The sequence below is a fragment of the Anastrepha obliqua genome, chromosome 1 (genome assembly GCF_027943255.1).
Source record: "Anastrepha obliqua isolate idAnaObli1 chromosome 1, idAnaObli1_1.0, whole genome shotgun sequence".
NCBI lineage: Eukaryota > Metazoa > Arthropoda > Insecta > Diptera > Tephritidae > Anastrepha > Anastrepha obliqua.
Window position 1 is genome coordinate 112556995 of NC_072892.1, and position 10296 is coordinate 112567290.

At 33.9% G+C, this 10296-nt stretch overlaps 1 protein-coding gene across 1 annotated transcript in view; it reads right to left on the reverse strand.

The window, feature by feature from the left end:
• Positions 1 to 7049, reverse strand: part of LOC129236626 (protein held out wings-like) — a 97285-nt gene extending 90236 nt beyond the window's left edge. The window contains exon 1 of the mRNA XM_054870925.1: positions 7034 to 7049. Coding sequence (XP_054726900.1) covers positions 7034 to 7049 — 16 coding nt within the window. The remainder of the gene's footprint in view (positions 1 to 7033) is intronic.
• Positions 7050 to 10296: the final 3247 nt, after the last annotated feature.

The window sequence follows — 10296 nt, forward strand, 5'->3', positions numbered from 1 at the left end:
CGTGGAAGCAGCAGGAATGGTTTAAGCCGATCGAGTGAAGCCAAATTAAAATTTCTCTCAGTTACCTCATCGCTCAAAATTAACTGCGTTCGCATTTGCACCGGAACGGCATGTCTACTGAGACTGAAAGCTAACTAAGTCTGGTTAGATTTTATAGGGATGTATTATCACTCTGCCAAACATATTCTAGCTCAAATGTGACCCTTGGTTTCACTACTGACATTTGCTACCTTGCGTTATATTGCATTCTATTTTCCTTCTTTTACCATTTCTTTACCTAGTAATATATTTTCCTGAAAATAACTGAACTTATCGTTTCTAATATCTCTCATTTTTTCTTATCTTTCTTTCCTCATGTTGCTTATCTTATCTTACATTTCTGATCCTACATTATCTCATATTTTTTTATCTTAACCTTATATTACAATAGTTTTGAGAAAAATAAATTCATTATTTTTGGGCAAAATTTTTGCGCATATGGTTTAAAAATGTATTACGGTCGACCTTTAGCTCCTGGGTGATACTGCAACTACTAAAATGTCGGTCAACTACGATTATTTCTGCGATTTTATCGACATTTTGGGTATTATCGACATTTTCTTTAACATCAAAAATGCCTAAGCGGAATCGACGAAACCAATATTGCGTAATTTGCTGTTACAGTGTCGGCACCATAAACACCATTCACAATTTCAGCGACCTGGCTTGCATTTTCGCATGTATCAAATAAAAGCTGTAACATGTAGGTACCAAATTGTCTATTTATAGCGAATTATCTCTTTTTGACTTATCTTACTTCATTCTATTCGTTACTCATCTTATCCTTTCTTATGTTATCCTATTCCTTTTATCTCATCTCAACTTACCTTACCTTGTTTTATTATTCACTTATCTTAACCTTTCTTTATCTTTATCTTTACCTTTACTTTTATCTTATCTAATATTTCTTTTCGAACGCTGGAGAATGCAGTCTGTCACATAACCGCTGAAAATGTAATCTACAAGATGTTAAGTAGCCAAGAAACATGGCAGATCATCACTAATTTCGCGAAAAGTATTTTCCGTGTAAAACAGCGGGACCTGGATGCAGGCACATAGGCATTCATCTTTGTAATGAAGAAGATAGAACACCATTCTGAAATAATGCGAAAGCGGTTCCAGGGTGTGCGACGGTTCCAAACCAGTAGGAGATATTTAGTCACCGGACATACCATTGCTGCGACGGCAGCTTTGAGGATTTTAAACCCCCTCATCCGCAAAAACAAAATAAATTTGTTAAGTTTTCCTATCTTTTCCTTTTGATAACATCTTATCATTGTTTTATTATTTTATCCTACTTTTATCATATCTTAAATTACCTTATCTGTTCTTTACTTTCTTACCTTGTCTTTCTTATCGTAGCTTAACGTACCTTTCCCGTATTACCTTTTTTTTGTCCTCATCATATTCCTTCCTTATCTTTCTTATTCTTTTTTATTTTTGTTATCTTCGCTTATTTTTATCTTATCATAACTTACCTTAACTTATCCCTTCTTGCTATATTTTATCTTTCCTTTCCCCATACTTTTTGAACTTATCTGTCTGGTTTTGTATTATTCTTTCTTATCTTTCTATCTTATCTAACCTTATTTCATCCTTTCATTATCTTATCCCCTTTTTTATTTTCTAATATTTATTTTCTTAGCTTATCCTTTTTTTAATCTTGTCTTATCTTGCCTTGCTTTATCATCCCTTATCTTATTTTTTCTTAATTTTACCTTATCTAATATTTATTTTCTTATCTTTTTTGCATTATCCCTTTTTATCTTGTCTTATCTTACCCAATTTATCTTTTCCATCTCGTCTCATATTTTTTATCTTATCCTTTCCTTGGTTTCCTTACCGTATCTTACCTTACTTTAGCTTTCCCCTGTATTTTATCCGGTTTAATTTTGGTACATTTGTTTTATTTGTTATTTTGCTATATTTAATATTTATATCCTGATATTTTTTATCTTATTCTCATTCTTCCCTTACCTCATTCTTTTTTTAACGCATCCTACCTACTCAAAATTAATTCTGCTTATTAGAATCATGAAGCGAAGTTCCAAACCATGCTCGAATGAGCATATCAGAATTCAAAGTAATCACAATTATTTTCCATATTAGCGGGACTTTGGACCTTTACTGAGTTTCGAAAGGTCAAACTATTAGTCATATGACGGTTGGTAAATTCCGTAAAACATTAGAAGAAAAAAGACACAAGAAATTTCATCAAGCAAATACGCTCGCTCATTAACGCAGTGACTGTGAAAAGGTTTCCTACCAAGCCCACTGTTTCACTGTTAGACCATTCGACTTGTTCGCCGGATCTTGCACCGCGCCAATTTTTTATGTATCCTTAGGTGAATAAAATGTTTAATAGTGCCATCATTCATTATTTATTTAGTAGCCACACTTGTGTAATATTCTCGTATGGCAAAACAACAAATCGCTTCTAAAAAATAGTTCAGATATCATTATTGTTATTGTTCATGGTTTGTTCCCGCAAAGCGTTAAGGACTTCGAATAAATGCAATTTCATCCGTTTCTAATAGATCCAATTATCGAGTTCCTACTGTACGAATTTTCATTTTTGCCTTATTATTAAATCTCTTAACTTATTTTAAAATTTCAATGAATTTTTTGACATTTGTTTCTGATCTTGAAGCTTTGTTGTGCGTAGGCTCTTCACATTGGAGATTCTTGCTGCCCCATCAGCCGTTCGCTTAGCCGTGGGCTCGTTATTCGACCGCAGCTTTTTTTTTTTTGCTGGTTGTCCAATGTCGGCCAGCCAATTCAGCCAGGCACTCAACTCAGTGCTGTTTTTCGTTTTTCGCTTTTCAAATGCTCGCCGATTGAAGTCGATACGCCGATACGCCAATATGTATGCCATTCGAAGGCTGTTTCGCCCTATTTGGCTGTAGCTGGCATATCCCGATTTGGACAAGCGTTGGCTTTAACTACACGAATATATATATATATATATATACATGCCTATATGCGTATGTGTGTGTATGTGTTTACATAAGTGTATGCAATTTATGTAATGTGAGGTGCAAATCGAATAAAGAAAATAAATAAATGCGTGGTTGGTATACCTTTAATGGAGATTCGCACTCGTAAAACCATGTATTCATATGTACTCGCATGTATAAGTATGTGCATATATTTACATAAATACGTAGGCAGGCATATGAATTAATTTCGTGCTTCAGCAACACAAAATTTGTATTTTCCTATTTTAGTACTTGTCGTAGGCAGCAAAATTCTTTTTAGTTCTCTAAATAAAAGGTAGTAATATTTTATTTTTTTTAATTCGCTACATAAATATTAGATATTTCTAGAAGAAATCATTTTCTAAAATATCTAAAACAGAAAGCTTTCTAGCTGCATGTTGTTCTAAATTTGCAAATCAAGCAATTTCGCGCAGCACAAATTCGGTGCAACACTCTAAGGCAGGGGTGGGCAAAAGCCGGCCCGCGGGCCGGATCCGGCCCTCTTGCTAATTTTATCCGGCCCGTTGAAAAATTCCGCACATAAATTTTTTTAAACTCTTTTATGAGATTTTGTTGACATCAGCATTTGCGTACTGTATATATAATAGTCTTAATAAAATGGGCGGTCGGCTAACTACACTAGTGTGGACGATGTCATGAGCTTGAAACAATCCTCGTGTGTTTCACACGGGTCGCTCGCGACGATCGCTCTCAGGGCGGTTTTTTCGTCAAACACAAAGGAGATCGCGCTAGGTTCGAAATGCCTGTGAGTACGGCATATGCCATAGATGACTAGATGTGAAACTCTTTTTCTCGTGAGAGCGCTGAAAAATGTGCATTTTTTATAACATTTTCCAATATTGCCACACCGGTAGAAACATGAATTGGGTATTTTTGAATCAAAGGTCTGGAATTTTTAGTTTCCACACCACCATTGAGGTTAGTATTTAGTGTGCGGTTGCCCAATAGCCTTATATCACTCGTAAACACATACATAACTTTAAATATTTATTTTACCGTTTGATGTTTTTTTTTCTTTTTTTGAATTCTATTTACTATTATATTTACGAAATGCAATATAAATGTTAAATTGTAATAACTATGTGTCAATATAAAATAATTTGTATCATTAAGACATAAATAAGTAACAAAATAAAATGTTTCATTGACTGGTTTATCTAATAGGCATTTATTTATAAAAATATTTCTTTAAAAATTACGTGACATATTTTATTCAAATTGAAATGATACTTAGTGTTTTTGTCAAAAAAAAATTGGCAGGGAAAAAACTCCATCCAAAACATCCGCTTGTACAAAGCATATGCGGTATAGTCCTCCGGCCCGGGAGACATTTTGAAAATTTCATTTTGGCCCGCGCTTTAAAGTATTTGCCCACCCCTGCTCTAAGGCTTCGATGACAATCTCATTCATAATAAAACTTAAATTGTGTGTGTTGTTGAGTAAACTATAATATTTCATATATTATATTAATACTAATTTTTATTAATACAGGAATTTAGTTAAAACTCGGGCATTGGGAAATATTTCTAATCCAAATATTTCTAATTCCAGTTCAAGATTTTATAGTCGCTAGATTTATTACTTAGATTAGATTGATTGACTTTCAATACCTGGATATTTGGGTGATACATATATATTTAGAACCCGTAAGTAAAATCAGCATGGGACAATGAAAGGTGGAGAGTGGCCAAGGAAAGTTACAATGACTAACTCGTATAATCGCCCTTCTTTTTTTATAATCTTTTTTTTTATCGCGGAATCATTCATCGTGCATTTGTGTATGCCGAACGAACAATAACTGAATACTTCTTTGTTAGCATCCTGAAAGAGCTGTGGACACATTTTCGGGCAGGTGGATCTTTTGCACATCTGGACATCAAATCAAAGCCTCTACCCACCCATTTTTCGTTCATTATGCAAACATTTCTGGTGAATTGCAGCAATCGAACTTTGCCACATCTCGTTCCCCAAGATGAAGTCAATCGAAAAATATCAAGGAAGCTGTAACGGCAGTGTTGAACGGGTAAATTTCGGGGCCTTGCAAAATTTACGAGAGCAACGATTTTATGATTCATGCTCGTGGTTACAAACACGGACAGTACTCAATAGTGGTCCTGCACTAACCCATTTGGCTACGGTGACTAATAATTGGCCGCCCGGATCATGCGATTTAACACCACCGGATTATTTCTTGTGAGGTTATGCCAAAGGTAGAGTCTATACGGAGCCAATCATAGCAGCCTTAAAACTCAAAATCCTTTAGGTGATTAACGAAATAGACTCGTCATTTCGATTGAAAAAGTGATTGAAATTTTGATGAAATGGTCAGCATCTTCATGTATAATTTTTTCGAATAATTACCAACCGTACCCTTTTTCATATAATACAAATTTTAATTATTTTCATCTAACAAAGTTAATGGTACAAACCTCTGTAATTCGCTTCCTCTTAACAGCTAAGCTATGGCTAACAGCTCTGCCTGAGAGTGAGGTATTTTTTCCACTGAGGGAGAATAGAGTTACGAGAATCAATAGAGAACAAGATTAGTTAATTTTATAAATACAATTTTGAAATTTCCCATACACGCACATATACATATGTATATGTAAATATAGATATTTTTATATGGCTATTTTCACGCTGTTCTTACGATGTCTCGTAGATGTGTGGTATACAGCTGTCTACGAAATAAAGTATTTTCCAATCATTTATATAAATACAACAAATATTCTGCTGAAACACATTTTTAATTACAACAAACTGAAAATAGGTAGAAAATGGTTCAAAGATTTTTAAGAATTTATTCAACACCATTACCAAGTTTGTAATATTTTATTATGATTATTATTCGCCGCTGCCAAATTTCGATTCTAGAGTAAGTGAATTATTTTTGTTATATGGAACGATTTTTTCGCAATTTGTATCACACAGATGCATACCTATAACACATAGGAAAGTGAGTGAGTAACTGCATTTGTATGGAAACGCACAAGCAGGAATGCTGATATGTTTTATATGGAGACAGCAAGCTTTTTTGCGCAATCTAGTGCAAACGCGCTAAGAATGGGTGTTGGCAAAGTGATGCTTGTACGCATACATGTGAAGTATTCAGTTAGCCGAAGAGATTACTTGATTTACCCCGTCTAATCCAAAAATCTATATATGCATAGATGTCGATTTCCTCCTACAATACATAATCCAAATGACAGTTGAGCATTGCCTAGAGCCTGAATGAAGGAGCATTCGATGCAGGTAGGTGCAGCACATCATTGAAAATAGATATAAAAGCATTTACGAACACATTTTCATCTGCGAATTTATGTACAAATGTACTATGTAAATAGTATGCATGTTTTTGAACATTTCTGAAATGTTTTCTGCCTGCAGCTGAACCATTTGCAATTTGGCAGGCGTTATACATACTATATTAGCCATAAAATTTGACAATTTATCGACAAAAATTTGAATGAGGCAGACTAAAAATAGATAACACCATATACATTCATAATATACATACATACATACATATAAAATATATAATCATAACGCAAACGTAACTGATGTAACTGACAAATGTAAATCATTGGCACAAGCCTGTGTATACGGTAATCAGTGAAAGCCAATTTCGGGATCCCGAATTTGGTATCATGATTTTTTTTTTTAATTAATTCGTGTATTCGGGATGCCGAATTTGGTGACGAACTTTTTTTCGATTTATTTTTTTTCATCACTAAGTACTGATTTTGGGATCCAGAGATTTTATCGTTATTATTTTTTTTCGACTTGTGTATATGCCGATCACTGAAAACCAATTTTGGAACCCCGAATTTGGAATCGTGATTTTTAACGAGATTTAAACAAAATTATAATACCCACAGCTTAAAATACAGTTATTTACATAAATTTTGCAAAGAAATTATTATTTATATTTTGTTTTTGTTTTGCTATGTTTAATGTCATGACAATCAAAATTCTAAGCACGAGTTATTACATACCGCGCGGACCATCCATTTAGCGTTTGTAATTTTATTGTTTTTTTACTTAGACAGCCAAATAAAAATCAGTGATGCGTCATAAATCTAGTCAGTCAATTTATGGTTAGACATACATAAATTGGGTCGCTATTCACTTGAACGATGTTGGGAAATACTGAAAACCTTTTACCAAATTGATAGAACTAATCTTTAGATATAACTAATTTTTAACTCGTCGGCTTAAGAAACAGAATTTTCGGGTTTGGGGGTCGGAAAATTCACATCAAGGAGAAGCATCGTTAAGGAGTGGCTGCTTGCTGCAGATTTCAAACGGCTGACATTATTGAACCATTCCGATTTTTTTTCACTGAGCAAAACGACGTCGTTACTCTAAATGACAAACAAATGAGGATGCCATATACGACTTTGGGCCAACTTTAAATTCAAGCTTTTGCTCTTGTGTTCACTGTTTTGGAAAATCGGATAATTAGATAAAACTATAAAATATATTGGCCACCTAGAAGCTGCGATTTGACACCATTAGACCACTCCGTAGTAAAATAACCATATATTCTTATTCTAATACACTTACTTTTTTAAAAGCCTCAGGATTTTTTCACCAAGTTCCTGCACATATTTGTTACATGATTTTCTAATGCTGATTACATGGATCGGCAGTATACAGAAATGTATAAAATGCATCCTCATAGCTAATCGAGTGCATTTCGTGGCATGATAAATACGAGACTTGTTATAATCTTTTTAAAGGGAAAGCGAAATCTCATGTTCGCGGGATTTGCATACCTAATAATCCTTCAAACTACTCACATGAGAAAAATCACTTAGCTTCGCTACAGCATCAAGGCTGAAGAACTGCAATTTCACCTGCAGGGCCGGATTTAGATGATGTGGCGTTCTAGGCATAGGCCGCCGCATTTCAAAAATTTTTGGAACATTTAAGGGAGGGACAAGATAAAGAATGATAACAGATTGTAATGACGGTTATTTGCTATCAAATAGTTAAATTGATTGGACCGTCCCGAAGTCGTGCAGAAAATAGTCCCGGGAAGGGTGTCTCCCAGCAAGAGAGGAGGGATTATTTTAGTGGCCACACCACTCGACGCAGTGGAGGACGGTCGCTGTAAGTGCGAAGACATTTTGGAACCTACCTCACCCACCAAAAAAAAACAAAAACATTTTTAAACTGTTCGCAAACTTTTGAAACAGTCGCAAAACTTACACAAAGTGATGCAAAATTGATCAGCCTAACTAAAAATAAATAAAAAAGAATAACTACAAAAAATAAATTGACCGAACAAATTTAACAAATGCCACAAGAGACCACAATAGGCCAGATATTTTCCTGATTGATAAATCTCAAACGACTGGATATATAGATGATATTGCTGTTCCTATAAACAAAAACATGAAAAAACATATGCAGAAAAAATAACCAAGTATTCTGACTTAGGCATTGATGTCAAACGCCAGTGGAAGCTAAAGAAGGTGCACTTACTACCAATTATCATCTCAGCCCACGGGCTAGTGCATAAAAACTTAGTAGGCAACGTGAAAACTCTTCACCTTCCAGAATTTTCAATTTTCGACATGCAGAAAGCAACTTTAATCAATTCTTGTCATATAGTCCGAAACTTTTTACAGTAAACGTTTTTCCTGTTTGTAAAATTGTTAACTATTTTATATAATATTTATGTATATACATTTATTTAATTGTAATCTTTGTACCTGTTATAAATTATTGGCTTGCAGCAAAAGCTGTCGCAAATTAATGTAAATCACTCCTTTCTTGGGATACAATAATACTCTTTTATTCGCTTGCTTGAATTTGCAATCCAATTTGGCTTACCCCTTGCTATTATTGTTGTTTACAAAGCATGGCTCTTTTGACACTTTTCAATAGGCTGGAATCTAAAATAAGGTCACGGCAGAAATACTTTCGAACTCCATTTCATTCTGCATAATCTTATCTTATATGCTTTCATGAGAATAGCAGAGACACATTTATGAATATAAATAAATCCGACGGTACTTCATGTCCTATTTATGATAGAGGAAGTTGTAATGTAGCCAATGACAAGTCTCTGAGTGAATTTTTGTCATGATGAAGCTTTTCATAAAAATTATTTGCGATTTAGAGTTGGCACAAATATGTAGAACAATATATAAATGCGTCAATGATATATACATGAATACATATCTATATATAAGTACACATATATACATGCATATCTAAATATATCTAAATTTCTGTTCTTTGAAAATATTTTCAAATAAATTATTAGATCATTGAGCAATATTTTATAAATCATAGCACGAATGGTGCTCTAATTGAAATTTTGAAAAATATGCGCCTGTATGCGTTTGTATGCTTCATCTGCCTTACAATTTTGTGCATTTTCTTTTCGAATATTCGTTGATTGACTGACATGTTGAAATGATCAATTTTTATTTATACGAAATATATATTTACCCCACACATATGTGTGTATGTGTGCATGTGTGTGCTCATCTGCATGAATAAATAATAAATAAAATACAAATACATATATGCCGATTGATAAATACATATGTATGTGTGTATTTTCGCAACGTTTTATTGTACCCACTTATTTGTGAAATGTATGGAATTTCGCAAATGATTAGAAATATTCAGAGCACGTAATCCTCTGCCAGAAGTGCACACATTTCCTTACCATAAGTAATGGCAGCACGCACACTTTGCAAATAGTAAATACATTCACACATCTACAAATGTCATATACTTATATGTATATACATATATGTAGGTATATGTAACTATATGAGTATTATTTTATGATCGCGCTAGCGTGTACTTGTATATGCCGCCACTACATTTTTTGCATGTGTTAGTACTGGGCGCATCTAATGAATAAATACCATTACCGGGCCAAATGTTTCCTTACCATAAATACCTGCGTCGTATATAAATATTATATTTGCCATAATTCTACTATAATTGCAGCGTTTGAAAATTTACGTATGTTTTTCAAAGAGCAATAAATATCATTTCAGCAAATATTTCTGGTTAGATACGTTGAAGTGCGATACGCGTATTCGAATGTTCCAACATCTGAGCTAATTCAAGCAGGATACACAAAAATACAGATATTCTCGTATACGTACATATGTGACGTTGTTAGAATTTCACTTATAATATCAGCTGGTACAGTGCATTATTAATACACCTTTTTTGGGTGTTTTGTTGTGAGCTTAGAAAGGCTGATCAAACCATCCTAAGGGGA